Source organism: Ochotona curzoniae, unplaced genomic scaffold (genome assembly GCF_017591425.1).
Source record: "Ochotona curzoniae isolate NIBS_2020 unplaced genomic scaffold, NIBS_Ocur_1.0 patch98, whole genome shotgun sequence".
Lineage (NCBI taxonomy): Eukaryota > Metazoa > Chordata > Mammalia > Lagomorpha > Ochotonidae > Ochotona > Ochotona curzoniae.
Window position 1 is genome coordinate 16,985 of NW_024467081.1, and position 17,189 is coordinate 34,173.

Below are 17,189 nucleotides of genomic sequence, written 5' to 3' on the forward strand. Positions count from 1 at the left end.
ATAGGTCTGCATGGTCCTCAGATCTAATGGTTAGCAGGTTCTGGCAAGATCAACACTGCTGAAAACCCAGTGAATTAGGGTAGCTGGTATCTCCATAATCCCAGGCATCTTGAAACAGCAGTGGGAGAAAAGCTGTGCAAGCAATGGTGGGGCCACAGTGAAGGATCATGGGAAGTGAAAAGTGGAGAGCCAAGAGCTGGGGTTACAGAGACCTAGCACAATCAGTAAAGTCCACCTGTAAACCAGTGGGAAACACCGCTTAAAAAGTGACCCAAAGGAGAGGAATCTGCTAACCAGAATAGCAATGACCAAGAGCAAAAGAAGAGACAGAGGCACAATGAATATTACTGAAGACTCTTCCACAAAGGAGCAAAAGTCTTTGTCAACCTCAGAGTTGACAAACTTTAAGAGTTACCTGAGGAAGACATCAAGAAAGTGGGGGATAAAAAATGCTTAAAATTAGTTACAAGACTTCTTAGTAACAATGAGAAGCACATACAGGAGTTGAAGGAATTTAAGGAATAAGTCACACAGGAAATAGTAACACTAAAACAAAATCAAACTGCATTGTTAGAAATGAAGGACACAATAGAGAAAATGGAAAATTCAATGGAAAGCCTTAATGATAGAATGAGTCAGGCAGAAGAAAGGATTTTGGAATTGAAGGACATTTCCTTCAACAATTGGGGGAAAAAATCAAAAACGGAGGAGAATCTGAGTCAAGCTAAGAAGAGTATTCAGGAATTACAGAGCACTATTAAAGGGTCAAATGTAAGAGTTATGGGAGTCCCAGAAGGTGCAGAAAGAGAAGCTGGGTTTACAAAGGTATTTAATGAAATGATAAATGAAAACTTCCCTAATTTGGAGAAAGAATTGGGAAACAAAACACAGGAAGACACAGAACTTTCAACAGGATGACCAAAAGTGAACTTCACCTCAACATATGAGAATCAAGTTGAACACAGGGAAAAGATCCTTAAATGTGCACATGAAAAAAACAACTAACATACAGAAGAGTCCCCAAGCAGACTCACTGCTGTCCTCTCAAAGGAAGCTCTACAGGCCAGAAGAGAATGGAGTGACATATTCCAGATTCTAAAATGAAAAAATTGTTGGCCCAGAATAATGTACCCAGCAAAGCTTTCCTTTCTCTTTGAAAATGAAACAAAATTCTTCCATAGTAAAGAAAAACTCAAAGAATATGCCTCTTCCAGATTCGCCTTACAAATGAGCTTAAAGAAATATCACCTACCAAAATCAAAGGAAAACAGTATGGCTTTTTATAATCAGACTGGTCTTTATTAGACACCTAAATAGTTAAGTATCTTCAGTTTTGAGAAGTCGTTTAGCTACTCAAAGGTTATCAGTAGGTTAGTCAAGTTAAGATTCACCCAACAAGCACCCCCAACCTAGATCTTTAACCAAAAGGAAGGGTAATTCTATATTGAATCCATATGATGCACCACAACTGCCATTCCCTGCTTCTGTAGCAACAGGACTTCAGTTTTGGATTCAGCACAGAATACAGATTATTCCTCACCTTTCATGCAGCTGGGTATAATCATGTGATAAATTTCAACACAAAGATAACAAATTAGTGTTACCTGTAAATTCTAGGACATACTCTTTAAAAGACATCAGGTACTTTGCCTAGTACTTAAGATGCCCACATTGTACAAGTACCTGGGTTTGACTCCCAGCTCCAGCTCCTGAGTCCAATGTCTTGCTAAAATGGATCTCAAGAGTCAGTGGGGGTGGCTCCCAGAACTGGATTCCTGTCCCTGACATGAGAGACCCAGGTTATGTTCCCCAGTTCTGACTTTGACCCCAGCTCAGCTACCATTGCTGGTAAACAAGAGATGCTAAATGCACACGTACCTCTCAATGAAATAAGTAAAATTTTAATGGGGGGAGTAGAGCCTTTATTTTGGCCCCCTTAAACAATGGCAGAGAGAGAGACTTTACCCACCCCTTTTGAGAAGGGCAGGACTCCTTTGATCTTCCCCTACTCTTTCTTTCTGGCTAGAATATAGACACAGCTAAGTTGGAAGTGCCAACATAGAGCAAGAGATGATCTTGGGAATGAAGGACACCAGGATGGAGCTTGAGTTTGTGCCTGTCACTGTGTCTCTTCCCACTGATGCTCGACAACTATTTTTAGATTCACATATGACAGACAAATTTCTAATTTAGCAAAAGGCAATGATAACAGAGATTCTTCGTGACTTACAATTGGTATAAATCCAAGCTAGTATAAAAAGACAACAAAAACAAAAGGAGTTAACTTAGGCTTTTAAAAAGACCACTCTTTTTAGAGCCTGACTAAAAGAGAATGAATAGTGGAAAAGTCAAATGAAGTTAAGCTGAGAGCATGTTGTGGCTTGGTCCAGCTTAAATCTGTGATTTTGTTAGCAATTCCAAAACTTTCATCAAAGAGACAACCGTCTCGCTCTCAGTGGATTCCAAATAAAATGACTAGCAAGACATACAGATCATAGGTGATGGACAGTTATATGTATAGAAGATACAGTCACATGTGTACACGTGACTGGTCATGTGCACATATGAAAGGATTTGTAACATTTTTTCATATAGAGGAAGGGTAGATAATTTAAACATCTGAATGAGTCCCTCCTAGAAAGAATCAAAAGGTGAAGACATAAATGTTAATTAAAACATTAAATAAATAAGATATAGATATCAAATAAATCCTTGCTATAGTCTTGACTTTTTTTTCTATTTAAAAAAATTATTTAAGAAATACTAGCGATGGGGGCGACCTTGGATTGAGGACACGTGGGGTCTTCTTGACTCCATGCGCTCCTTGTGCTTCTTGGTCTCCATGCGCTCAGCAATGGCACTGGAGGCAACCTTGAATCAGGCCTGACGAGGGTCCTTTTGATTCAATGCTCCTGGAGACAGAGGGGGCGACCTCCAATTGGACAGCCAATGGTGGGGTGAAGTGTCCTGCAGGGCCTGGGTCACCTGGCCTAGATTCTTGGGCCTGTCTGCATTGTTGGCGAGCTCCAGGAGCAGGATCCAATAGGGCCCAGGTTCTTGGGAGCCCCTGAGCCCATGAGCCCACCTGCAAAAACTCGACCTCCTCATCTGTGGAAAAGACAGAGCAGTGGACGGCAGGTCCAGATGCACCTGAAGGAAATGGCAACCCATTGGAGCCTACAGAGGACGTCTGGCAACAGAGCAGGGGAAGGAGAACAAAATACATTGCACAACTACCCCAGAAAAATGATGACAGCAAAAATCTGGGTGAATGGAGACTCTAAGGTTGACTGTGTTAGCCAATGGACATTGGAAGGGATTCCTCATCCTTAGATTGGCAAAATCGACAGCATTTCAGAACTATCAAAACCACCTGAGCAGAACTCTTAGAGCATGCGCTACATGGGAACCCTGGGTTCTAACAAGAGGCCGTTCCCATCCCTGGATAGCAGGCAGTTGGGAGGCTGGGTATGGCTTCTCTTTTTATTTTCCCACCTTCTCCCAGACACAGGAAGAAGAAATAGAAACTTTAGAAACAGTGATTACACCCACTTTTCCCTACCCTCCCCCGTGATCCTTCCCACCCTGATCAACAACGTAAACACCATCAAAAATAAAGATTAAAAAAAAGAAGAAGAAATGTTGGGGGAAAAATGTTTTAAAAGATGATGAGAATGCTAGGAAAACCTCAAAATCCAGGGGAAAAAAAAGAGTCACACATAAATTATTCCTCCAAAAGAAAAGGAAGTGGTAGCAGGCATCAGACTTTCCAAATTCACAGCAATCCCTCCTTGAACTGAACAGATTTTTAAAGGAAGTGGTGGGCATATACACACAGGTAAGATGTTCTATATAATAGCTAACTTTCAAACAAATTGCATCGCAAAATTTCTTTGGTTATATTTGTCCCTTCACAGTTGCTCAGGATATTTTCTGTAGAAACAATGGCATATGGGTTCTGAGATTAATACAACAGATCCTGTTATATTTTCACTGCATCACATTTTCCTCTGAAAAATAGTAAGCATACCGACATAACTATATTGGGTTTTAAATCTTTGGACTATTCTTCCCCCAAGTGTTTCAATTCCCTCCAATCACAGCCTCTTGCACACTGGACCACTAAAAATTCCATGAGCTTAAACTTTTTCTGAGAAGCAAAAAAATATTAGCAAGGAGAATTATAGCATTATATCATCATTATTATATCATTATTACAATGGAATGTTTTATTAATATTTAACTATAGAAAAGTACATATGATAACTACTTGGCAAAAATTGACTCCAAATCAAAAAGGTTGATGGGACACCACCGACACAGTATACTAAGTATTGGTGAATTGGAGGTAATTCAATATTTGTCACTGATAAGCTTTCCACTTAACTGAAACTCTAGTAAAATCTGAATTTGGTTATAATAATGAGATATGACACAGGTTACACCAAGGAATTCAAGGCTTCACCACTATTTTTATTCCAGTATAAAATCACAAAGTAACCAAAAGTGAAAACTTGAAAGAGTTGGAAATCTAAAGAAAATGAAAATATAAACCTGAAAACTAATGCTGCCAATCACCATATATGTGCAATTAATAGGAAAGGAAAAAACATTTTTCTCTCACTGGCTATTTCATACAGGTCAGCTCATGAACAGTTAATAAGAAGCAGCACCATGAAAACTATACACCCAGAAAGTCTCACATGGGGACAAGAAATGTTAGTTAGGATGGCTACATTCTTGAAATTCCCTAGAGGAAAAACCACCTGCATATGTCAAGAACATAATTCAGTTAAACAGACTTACACCTTTATATGACAGCATGGTGCTTCAAAGAATAAGCAGCCTCACGTGTACTACAGAAGGACTATAACAGACCTTCCCGATGGGCACATGGAAGCGGCCTGCATCTTGGGATAGATGATTGGAAAAAGATGAGCAAGCTAGAGCTCGGCCTCTAGCTTAGCGGTTAAAATGCCCACATTCCACATTAAAGTAACTGGGTGTTAGAACTGGTTCTGGCTCCTAGCTCAGCTTCCCGTTAATGTAGACAGCTCTGGGTTAATGTAGATTCTGCGTGATGGCTTGAGGAATAGGGTCCCTACCACTCACATGGCAGACCTGGACCCAGTGTCCAGCTCCAGCTATTGCAGGTATTCAGCGAGTCAACCAGCAGATACGAATGATCTGACCTCTCTCTCCCTCCCTCTCTCTCTCCCTCCCTCTCTCTCTCCCTCTCTCTGTCTCTCTCTCTCTCTATGTATATATATACACACACACATATCCCCTACCTTCCCTTCTTCCCTCTCTCTGGTGCATACATGCACTAACTCAAATAACCCCTCTTTTATAAGAAGAAACTTAAAGCTGTACTACTCTAGAAGTCTTTTATTTGACAAAGTTGTAAGACTTTAAAAGTAAATCCAAAGAAAGCAAATGAGTTCCTTACCTTGTCTTTTAGTTTTTCCATCCAGCTTCTCACTAGGAAAAAAAGAGAATAAAATATGAATAACCACATTATGTTTACACTTCACGGTATGAAGCTAATTTGACACATTAGAAGCTGATCTCATGGAATATGGTAAAAGTGCCAACAGCATTAATATCATGATGCTGGCAGTCTTGTTTCTATTTCCACTTCATAAAAATGCAACAGACAGCAAAAGTTTCCCTCATATCATTATTAGACGAGCAGCGTATGTTTCTTTGCTATTTTTTTTTCTATGACTATTGAGCGCTTTCTGCAGCGACCTGGGAGGAGAGAGGCCATCACCTTCAAAGCACCACATTCATCTGTTCTCTGGCGTGTTCTTTTCCGGCTTTATCCCTCATCACGGTCGGTTTTGAAGCTTGGCGGGAGGCTGCACATGAACCGTCTGAGAGCAGAGATGAGACTGAGGGAGCAAGGGCAAGGAGCAAAGCAGAGCGCCTCAGAACTGGCCCCAGGGAGAACCATTTGCGATCAGGTGTGAAGAACAAAGAATGTGACCGCAACCAAGAGCAAGTGTTTCTGAAACACAGATAGCTTCCTAAATGTATCATTCTAGGACAACATAACTGCAATGAAAAAACAAAGCAATAATTGGGAAACATTTATAAAAGCCCACTGGAAATGGCCACATCAACTAATTACAACCATTTGGAAGTGTGTGCATACCAAGAGCAGAAGTAAATACAACGAAACCAAGCGTTAGTCTGTCAGGGACAGCATGGGGTGCAGTGAGGTAAACCCCTGCCTGCGACGCCTGTATCCACTGTGCCCCAGCGATCCCACTTTTAGTCTAGCTAGCAGACCTGGAAAAGCAGTGGAATATGGTCAGGACACTTGGCCGCTGCCACCCCACATGAGAGACTCCAATGGAGCCATAGGCTCTTGGCTTCAGCCCGGCTCATCCCAGGCTGTCTGTTGTAGTTCTTTGTGGCTGTGAAACAATGCATGGGATAACTACGTCTGTGTCTTAAAAAAAAAAAGACATAAAAAGAAAGTTTCAGTATTTTTTAAAACATGAATGAAAAAACTAAAAATGATAATCTTACTTTTGGGGAAGCCTATTATTCATCTAGACATTAATCCAAATGAGTAAAGTTACAGAATATAAAATCAGCATATAAAATTTAGTATCATTTCCATTCACCAACACCAAACTATCTGAGAAAGAAAAAAAGAAAAAAAAAAAAGATCCCATTCACAGTAGCTACCAAACAACAATAGCTCATAGGAATAAATTTAACCAAGGAAAAGGAAGACAAAACACTAACGCCAGAAACTGGAGAAGACAAAAATAAAAGAAAACTTATCTCACACTGATGGACTGAAGGATGAATATTGCCAGGTCCAGCGCAGTAGTCTACTGGTTAAAGTCCTCGCCTTGCACACGCTGGGATCCCAAATGGGCACCGGTTCTAATCCTGGCAGCACCACTTCCCATCCAGCTCCCTGCTTGTGGCCTGGGAAAGCAGTCAAGCACGGCCCAAAGCCTTGGGACCTTGCACCTATGTGGGAGACCCAGAAGAAGCTCCTGGCTCTTGGCTTTAGATTGCCATAGCTCCAGCCATTGTGGCCACTTGAAGAGTGAATCCAGAAGAGAAGATCTTCCTCTCTGTCTCTCCTCCTCTGTATATAACTGACTTTCCAATAAAACAAATAAATCTTTTAAAAAAAAGAATGAATATTACCAAATTGTATAACTGAAAGAATACTACAGATTCAAAGAAATGCCTATCAAACTCCAAAGACATCTTTAAAATAAATAAGAAAATTCTAAAAATAATATGGGACCTCAATTAACCAAAACAATTTGGAGAGAAAAGATAAGCGAAAGATACTATTCCACCTGATTTCAAGGTGATTGTAATCAAAACAGCATAATATAGGCATAAAAAGAGACACACGAACAAGTGCAACAAAACAGAGAGCCCGAGAATAAATCTATACATTTGCAGTGAATTAGTTTTTGCTAAAGTTTCCAAGAACACAAAATGGGAAAAGAAAAACACATCTTCATTAAATGGCGTTAGGAAAGCCAGATATTCACACGCAGAAAAAGGAAATCAGATCCTGATCTCGCACAACTGAAACATAAAACTCAACTTGAAGTATAAACTTCAATGTGAGATCCAAACTTGCAAATTCACAAGCTTTATAAGACTGATTTATACAATGGTATTTTTTTATGTATATGATTACAAAAGGAAAGGCAACAAAAGCAAAGACACACAAATAGGTTTGCACCAAATCAAAAACAAATAAGAACTGAATGAAGAAAATTTGATATGTACACTGTAGAATACTACTCATCCATAAAAAAGGATGAAATCCTATCTTTCGCAACAAATGGCAGCAACTGGAAACTATTATGCTTAGTGAAATAAGTCAGACACCAAAACACAAATATCATACATTTTCCCTGATCTGTGATAAGTGATACAGAGTACAAAAATATTTAATCCACATGAATGAAACTGACATTTTGAGATTTGATTATTGTTTACAGTCTTTGTCTACACTCTTGAGCAACAGTGTTTTTTTTTTTCTACTTGCTCTTTGTTGAATTCTTTCTTTAAAAAAAAAAAGATTTATTTTATTGGAAAATCAGGTATGCAGAGATGGAAAGACAGAGTGGAAGATCTTCCACCTGATGATTCACTCCCCAAGCAGCCACAATGGCCGGAGCTCCACTGATCCAAAGCCCAAAGCCAGGAGCCTCTTCCGGTCTCCCATGTCGGTGCAGGGTCCCAAGGCCACAAGCAGGAAGCTGGATGGGACGTGTGACTGCTCAGATTAGAATCGGTGACCATATGGTACCCTGGTATGTGCAAGGCGAGGATTCTAGCCACTAGGTTACCGCGCCAGGCCCTATTCTTTACCTAATGGATTGTAAAGCCTATGACTGTGAACCAAAAGTACATCACTTCCAAAATGTAAAAGAAGAAATAAGGAAGGAGGAGAGCAGGTAGGGAACGCAGGAGGGGCAAAAGGGTGTGATGTATCAACCGTATTATGAAATAATATGAAATTTGTTCACTTCAAATAGTTTCTCAAATGGTAAATGACCTTTCTCAAGAGAAGACATAGAAACGGAAAACAAGTATACAAAATGTGTCTGCTATCACCACTCATTAGGGAAATGTGAATAAAATCACAAAGATCTATTGCTTGACACCTAATTGAGTGGCTACTATAAAAGCCTAAATAACAAAGATACTGGAACATTTGCACATTGTTGGTACAAATGTAAATTCATAACGTCACTATGGAAAACAGCATGCAGTTTCCTCAAAAAACTAAAAATGGAAACTTACTACCAGTTGCTGGACACACTAAGGAAATGAAATCAGTATGATGAAGAAACACATATGCCCCCATATTCACTGTATCATCATGCACAATCCCCAAGATACGGAATCAACCCAGTGTCTACCAAAGAATGAGTGAATAAAGAAAACGCAGTATACACATATACACGGTGGATCCTATTTGCCTTTTAAAAAGACAGGGCTAGGGAGAAGCTGTCATTTGTCACAGCACAGACACACACAGAGGGTACCAACTGGATAAGCTAAGTACAGAAAGGCAAACATTAAATCTGATAACACTGGATAGACAAAAGCAGACAGTGGAATGGTCTCCCGGGTACAGTAATTTGCCATTCACCTAACTTCCCTATGACAAAAATGGTGGAAAGAATGAAGAAACTGCAGATGAAAAGATGTTCTTGTATTATCGCCTGTAAGCTATCACTTGTACTGCTCTGCTCATCTGTGTGGGTTCTACATCCTCAAACTCAACCAACTGTAGATTGAAAATATTCTGCATAAGAAGAGCTTGTCCAAATATTTATGAGAAAGTTTTATGCTGCTGCTCAGCTCATTTGTGAAGTTCACTGATGAACTTGAACCCATGAGTCCTGCAGATGACTTCGGGCCCATTCAGGCCTGAAGGGGTCTCTGAGCAGCCTTGGAGGAGCTGGCCAGGAAGGCAAAGGAGGTATTGCCTGGGAGCCAGCCTTAGTCAATGAAGGCTGCAGGTACACTTAGATAGTAGTATAGTGTATTGTTGCACAATAATTTAGTGACTTAAAATATTACACATTGGGGGAGCATCAAAATTACAGAATAAAGACATGTTTAAACAGACAGAGAAACATTAGCCAGTATGAAGCAGAGAGGGCACATTCCAAGAAATAGGAAAGGACAGAATGACAGCAGAAGGCCACCTGGAGACAGACAGAAGTGGGAAAGCATCAGACACAACAAAGTGTTGCAGTGACCGATACCCCAGAGGCATTCAGGGAACAATGATCTGAACTGCGCCTGCAGCCTGAACTCCACCAGCAATAAGATGGGAAGAAATGCTTACCAGGAGCTCAGGAGGTGAACCCAGACAAAGAACTGCCCATTCTGCTGGTCTGTTTGATTTGACCAGGAGCAGACACAGAGCAGCAGGTCCCAAACAGGCAGTGCTGGAACAGGGTAGATTTCACAACCCAGTCCATCCTCCAGAGCAGAATCGGGCACCATTTTGTCTAGAGAGACAAAGGTTATGGTACAGGACTGAGCATGTCCTGCATTGGGAAAGAACTCATTTCTGGCTCAGCAAACTACAATGTGGCATCCTACAGGTTACACCAAAGACCAGTCCAGGTACCCCTTAGATTTGACAGCCAGCACATCAGGTGCCATTTTTTAAGTGTGGCAAATGCTTTAAGATTGCAGGGAAACATTGGCAAGAACTCACTGACTCACATGGATTGCACTGGTCCCAGAGGAAAATAATACCAACTTCGGCATCGTATAGGTCAAAATAGGTCTGTGTAACCCTCAGACCTAACGGCCAACAGATTCTGGAAAGATCAGCACCAACAACAATCTAACTATATAGGACTCCTGGTGTCTCCCTAATCCTGGAACCTGCTCCAACCAGAAGTGGGAGAAAGGTTGTACAGACAATGGTGCAGCCTCAGCATGGTATCACAGGAGGTAGAGACTGGTGAGCCAGGAGCTGGAGCTACAGAGACTATGGTGGAAGTCTAATATAAGAATCCAGACCTGGAACTCACTGGAGGGAGTGGCACAAATGACTGCAAAAAAAAAAAAAGAGTCATGTACCAACTGTAATAAGTAAAATTGAAATGTAGACCTGTGGGTGACACAGCTTAGAAACCTGCCCCAAGGAGAAGAATCTGATAACCAGAAGTACAATGACCAAGAACAAAACAAGAGACAAAGGCACAGTGAATGTTACTGAAGACTCCCCTGCAAAGGAGCAAAACCCTTTGCCAACCTCAGTATTAACTGAGGAATACACTGAGAAAATGAGGATACAGAATTCAAAACACTTGTTATAAAAACTTCTTATCAACAACGAGAAGTACGTAAAATAGGCATTCAAGGAATTCAAGGAATATGACATACTGGAAATGAATCAAATGAAATTTGATACATTAGAAATGAAGAATACGGTAAAGCAAACTAAAAATACAGTGGAGAGTCTCCAAAACAGAATGAAGGAGACAGAAGAAAGAATCTCAGAATTGAAAGATATTTCCTGTCATCAGGGGGAAACAAACAAAAAGCTGGAAGCAGAGCTGGGTCAAGCTAAAAAAAGTATTCAAGAACTGAAAGACACTATTAAAAGGCCAAATATAAGAGTTATGGGAGTCCCAGAAGGTGCAGAAAGAGAAGCTGGGTTTATCCAGAAGCTGGGTTAAATACAAATGTATTTAATGAAATAATAAGGGAAAATTTCCCTAATCTAGAGAAAGAATGGGAAACAAGATCCAGGAGGGGCTCAGAATTCCCAACAGGCAGGACCAAAGCCTATCTTCACCACGACACATGATAATCAAGCTCTCTTCAATCAAAAACAAGGAAAAGATCCTTAAATGTGCACGTGAAAAAAAATCAGTTGACATAAAAAGGTTTATAGCACCTTCTCCCATCATCAAAAACCACAGCACAACACCTTCATATGTTCTTCTCTGGCTCTGATCAGGTCCTTAATTCAATTACATCAGCTTAATTAATGTCTTTGCCATGTAAGTTGCCTATTTATACTTTCCCAGGATTTGGGTGGTGAATACCATCTTGCCTTTATATAGCAGGTAAATCCACCAGTTCTCCTCACTCCTGGCAAGCCTTCTAGCAGCTTCTCAGAAGCCCCAGCAACAATCCACTCACTAACACCACTTCACCAGCTCTCTTCGCTCTCCCTGGTTCCTATGCCCTCACCATACCTCCTGTGATCACTTTCCAAACAAACTCCTTGCACCCAGGTTGTATCAGTGTCCCCTTTGGGGAAGGACTCATAATAAAACAGTAGTCAACTTCTGCTACCAAAGGGCAAGCCAGCCTTTGCCATACTCATTTTGTACTGTAACTACCAAAATGAGCACAAGGAAGAAGGGAAGGATGGCAGGCAAGCTCGTCAAGTGCAAGGTAGAGACCGACTCTGTCCGCTTAGATTGATGCTACCAAGAATTTCAAGCTACCTGGAATTATAAGATATCCTTTCCATATAATATGTAAAATAAACACCACAGCCAGGTTCACTTAGAGCATATTCAATTTTGAAAGAATACAAGTCTATTTAACAAAATTTTCATAATCCCATCTTCCAATAATGCAGAAAGTTGCACTTCTTAATGGAAACAGGACTGCAACTCCCACTTACACCAAAAAGAATCAGAGCATTGTACAGCTCACTATATTAACAGCTACAGCTTTTCCACAGCGTCAAGAAACAAATGGAGACCAAGAGTTCTTCTCCATCCTTGTTCTTTAAGCATAAGTGCCTGCTGTAAGTGCCCCCAAAAAAACAGACAAAGCTTTTTTCCAACTTACATAACACACTTAAGAATCATAAAATTTATCTTTTTGTTAAAAGAACATTGAGTTTTTCTAGCCACGGATTATTCTCTAATGATACTAAATTTACCTGCTGTAAAATCACACAGAAATACAATCTATCACCATTTACTCTTCACATAATTACAGCACAGCAAGACTCCAGTGAAAAGAATGACCTACTTCTTTGCTAGGGCTAAGTGGGCAGTAATCACACATCTGAGAAGCAATTAATTCTGAAGGTTCTAAACTGATACATACAGAGAAAAGATGCAAAGAGCCCAGATATCCAAATCATTTCTTTCAAGAAGTAATCAGAAAGCCTGTCATTAATGCAGGTTTAGGAATGATGCTACATACCGACCAGGAAGAGGCAGAGACAACATCTTAACTCACCTGCACATCCTGCCATTGATTAATGCAGATAATACCTACAGGTTATAAGCCACAGTGTCACGGCCCTGGTGATGGGAGACTCACAACTCCAACATGTGGATTCATAAGATGTGCAAATGGAGAGGTAAGTGTCTCTCTGTGTGTCTGCCTTCATCTTCCACAAACGGGAGGCCACATATTTAGCAAAGCCTGCCACAAGCCACCAGAGCAGAAAATATTTGCTTCTGTGCCCTCCCACAACTTTCTAGGGGACGGGAGATCCCTGCCTTTGTCCTAAAACACCTGGAGTTCTCCTGAGCTTGGACGTTTGGGAGTTCAGTGGTGCTGAGTCCACATTCACAAGACTTGATATTTTCACTCTCAGCAGGTTTCTCCTCACATTTCATTCCCTGATCTTCAACCCACTGGTGAAAGAGAAAATGCCTTTGCCTTCATACTTGATCTTTTTGTGTTAATTTCTTTTTGGGTTTTTTTTTCATCTATTGGAAGACAGAGATCTTCCATCTGCTGGCTGACTCCCCAAATGAATGCCAAAACAATCAGGGCTGGACCAGGGTAAAGCAAGGAGCCAGAAATCCTTCTGGATCCCACACATGGATGGAAGGGGTCCAAGCACTTGAGCCATCACACGCTACCATCCAGGAGTCATAAGCAGGAGCTAGACTGGAAACAAAGTCTCCTGGATATGGAATGGGTACATCTTAAGCAGTGACTTAACCCATTGTGCCACAATACAACCTATCTTTTTATTCTATTTTTAAATTGACCACAGCATCTGTGGCACATAATAAGGTATTTTGATACATGCATGCAATATTTAATTTCTAAATTAGCATAATTAACATTTTTCTCTCCTTAAATATTTATCATTTCTTTGTGGCAGAGAAGCTTCTAACCCTTCACAAGATATGTGATAAGTGGTTTCCACTAGTCTACTATAGAACACAAGAACTCCTCCCTAATATGTAAGTGGATTCTGGTATCAGCTGCCCAACTTCCCCCTATTCCACTTCCCACTTGACTTCCTAGCCTGTAATGACTACTCTTATGCCCTCTCCACCTACGAAATCAATGTTTTATTCTTCCACATGTGTATGAAGACTTCTTTTATTTATCCATTCATGCTTTGGTGGATACTCCAGTTGTTTCCACAGTGTGGCTATGCACATAGTGCTGTGATAAACATGCCAAAAAGTCGTGTCTTTGGCATAACGATTTCTTATCCTTTGATACAAAAAGATATTTCAAAAAGTTTATGGAATAGAATTAAAATACTTCTGATCAAAAGAAGTTTGAAATTCATGCACAGTTCTTTCACACTGCACATTTTCCATGATTTTGGATGAACCCTCATATGCCCAGGAATGGAATAAGTAGATCCCATCCTTTGTTTTTAATATCAAAAGTCACTGCTTTATGAAGTTCACCATCATCAAGCTTCAAGTGGAAGGTCAGATTGTGTGCTTTGCTTACCAAATACACTGATTCCAAAACTCGCCATCTTGAGATTCAGCTGAGGAATTAGGAACTACCAAATCAGTCAGCACCTACCTTCCCTAGTCTCTCTTCACTTTATGGATAATTTCCTTCAGAACATGTTAGCTTCAAGATGAGCCTCCAACCCCAAGCACTCTTCTCCTTTCTACAAATTTGGGGGATTCCATTGATAAAAACCATGGCTTAATGCTAAGATTACAGAAAAAAGATTACATAGTGACCACATGACATTAAAGTTTCCTGTTTGCCTGCAGACCTTCTTAGAATATTAGACTTTCTGGCATAATTCCACTCAATCAGCATGAAGTCGTGTCTAACCCAGTACTGTCTTGGCCAGCAGAGAAACCAAATTGAGGCAGAACACTGTCTGAGAACATGGGTGGGTTTCAAAAGTTCATTCACCAGTTCAAAATACTTTGTAAAAATGAGTGTATACCACACAGAACTCTTAAGAGAATTTAAGGCAGGTCTTTGATTAAGAATACTTGAGCACTGATGTAACATTACAGAGTTTGGAAAATGTCAAACATATAAGAGGGATAAATTCTAGAGCGCTACCAGACAGTCTGGGGTCTATAGCTAACAACACTATAGCATATACTTAAAAAGTTAGATGTTTGGTAAGGTGAACAATTGGATGTTTGGATGTTTGTATACATTGTGAAGTGATCAACACAAGCTAATAACATGTCAGCAACATAACTGAATAGTTACCAGTGTGTGTGTGTGTGTGTGTGTGTGTGTGTGTGTGTGTGTGTGTGTGTTAGAAAGACTTAGCAGATCTTGTCTAAAACATTCTTACCACAACCCCAATATAGGCAGCTGCCTAGGTTGCCTTGTACGTGGGCAAGTGCCACAATTCTGGGAGAAAAGCAGCCAGTAACTGGTGAGCATTCTGAGCCTGGTTAATGCCAAATCTGTGTTAACTATACCAGTGTGCCAGCACAGTTGCCTCTTCTATTTTGTTTGTAAAGAAATGCAAGGAAGGTGGTAGATTCTGGCCCAGAACATGCCATACTGCAATGCAATGGTTGGGTCAGGGAGGAGGACAGTGCTGCAGATTGCCAGGGAAAGGGTTCTGTGGACATGTTGGAGTGGGAGCCAGTGAAGGCATGTTTGACAGGTGAGGGGTGACTTTTAGGGGTTTCCACAGACCATGTCACTGCACTCATAGGTAGGCAAGGGAGCTAAAATGGAGTGGTTTACAGCAGGAAACAGAAGGGCATGTCTAGGTCAGGCCAAGGCACACGCCCACATGAGAGACCTAGGCTGGTCTGAGGTGAGTTGCCCACTGGTACATGCAAAAGCTGGGGCTAAGGGCATGCCTGGCTGGGCTAGGCTGCAAAACCCACCTTGTCAAGGTAGAGAATGAGTCACGTTAGGCTGGGCCACAGCACCCATCAGAATGCAAGAGAACCAGATCTGTGGGCAGACTCTGTACGGGATTTGTGAGCTCACCTCTGTGGGACTGCAGCATCCACCAGTCTGCACAAGAGCTTGGGATTAGGGCAGAGGTGGTGATGGACCAAGCCAAGCTGGATGGTAGAAATTATCAACACTCACAGGAAAGGGGCTGGGAGGAAGCCAGATTGAGCAAGGTTGTAGCATTCACCAACACATGCAAAAGCCAGGACTGAGGGCAGACCAGGCCAAGCAGGGCCACAGCACCTGCCAAAATATGTGAGATCTGGGGCTGGGAGTGGGCATAGCAGGTGAGCTTGGGGAACTCCCCTGCCAGGACGCAGCTCCTGTTGAGGAGCACAAGAGGTGGAGCTGGGGGATGAGCCAAGCCATGTAGTGCTTCAGCACTTGTTGGAATGTATCTCTGTATATAGCCCACTTGGGCTGTATCTATGGGCAGATCAACCTGGGTCAGGCCACAGTACTTGTTGGCAAATGCAAGAGCCAAGACAGGGTATGCCAGGCAGGGCTAGGCTGCAATACCCTCCAATGAAAGCTGAGAGTAGAGGTAGGCCATGCTAGGCTAAGCCAAAGCACTTGTCAGTATGTGCAAGATTTGGGCTGAGAATGGGCATGGTAGGGGAACTTTGAGGACCCTCCCCTTCTTGGCTACAGCTCTCACTGGTGAGCATGAGAGCCAGGGTTAGAGGTGGAAAAGCTGGACAAAGCAACAGCATCTGTCAGCATGTGTGTAGGCTGTGTCTGGGGGTGTGCCAGACCGGGCTAGGCCCCAGCCTACTGGCACTGCTGAGAGTCAGAATGAGTACAGGAGGGGCTGGGCTAGACCATGGTACCCACTGACTCACATGTGAACTGTGTCTGCCGATGTGTCAGGCTGGATGTAGCACCCATCAGTGAGAACATGGAAAGGTTGTGAACCAGTCAGGCTGTCACAGTACCTACAGGTGAGTACCAGGACTAAGGAGTAGGTCAGCTCAGGTTGGCCACAGCACCCGCTGGCACACACAAGATCTGGGGCTGGGAGCAAATCTGTTAGGGAAACTTTTTAGGAACTCCTCCGTTAGGATGCAGCTCCCTTTGGTGAGCTTGAGAATGGGGCTGAGGGTAGGCCAGGCCAGGCAGGGCTGCAGCATCTGTAACCATATGTGTGGGTCAGGTCTGGGGGTGGGCTGGGCTGGGCCAGTCCACAATACTTGCTATCACATGCAAGAGCCAGGACAGGGAGCTGGCCAGGACGAGTTTGAGCCACAATACCTACCATTTCACATGAGGGCTAGCACTGGGTGTAGCCAAGTTGGGCTAGGCTGCTGCACCCATTTGCAAGAACTAACACTGGGAATGGGCCAAGTTAAACCAGGCTGCAGCAGCAAATGCAGAGACTAGGGACAGGTTGTGCCAGACTGGGTCATAACACCCACAAGACCCAGGGGCTGGGAGCAGTCCTGTTAGGGGAACTTTGGGAACTTTTCTGCTGGGCTGCTGCTTCCACTGGTGAGTATGAGAGCTGGGACTGGGGATGGGCTGGTTCT

At 42.0% G+C, this 17,189-nt stretch overlaps 1 protein-coding gene across 1 annotated transcript in view; it reads right to left on the reverse strand.

Annotated features, from left to right (window-relative positions):
• LOC121168293 (armadillo-like helical domain-containing protein 4) overlaps nucleotides 1-17,189 on the reverse strand; it is a 117,128-nt gene that overhangs the window by 6,946 nt on the left and 92,993 nt on the right. Inside the window, exon 6 of the mRNA XM_040998235.1 lies at nucleotides 5,450-5,481. Within this exon, the coding sequence (XP_040854169.1) occupies nucleotides 5,450-5,481 (32 nt within the window). The remainder of the gene's footprint in view (nucleotides 1-5,449; nucleotides 5,482-17,189) is intronic.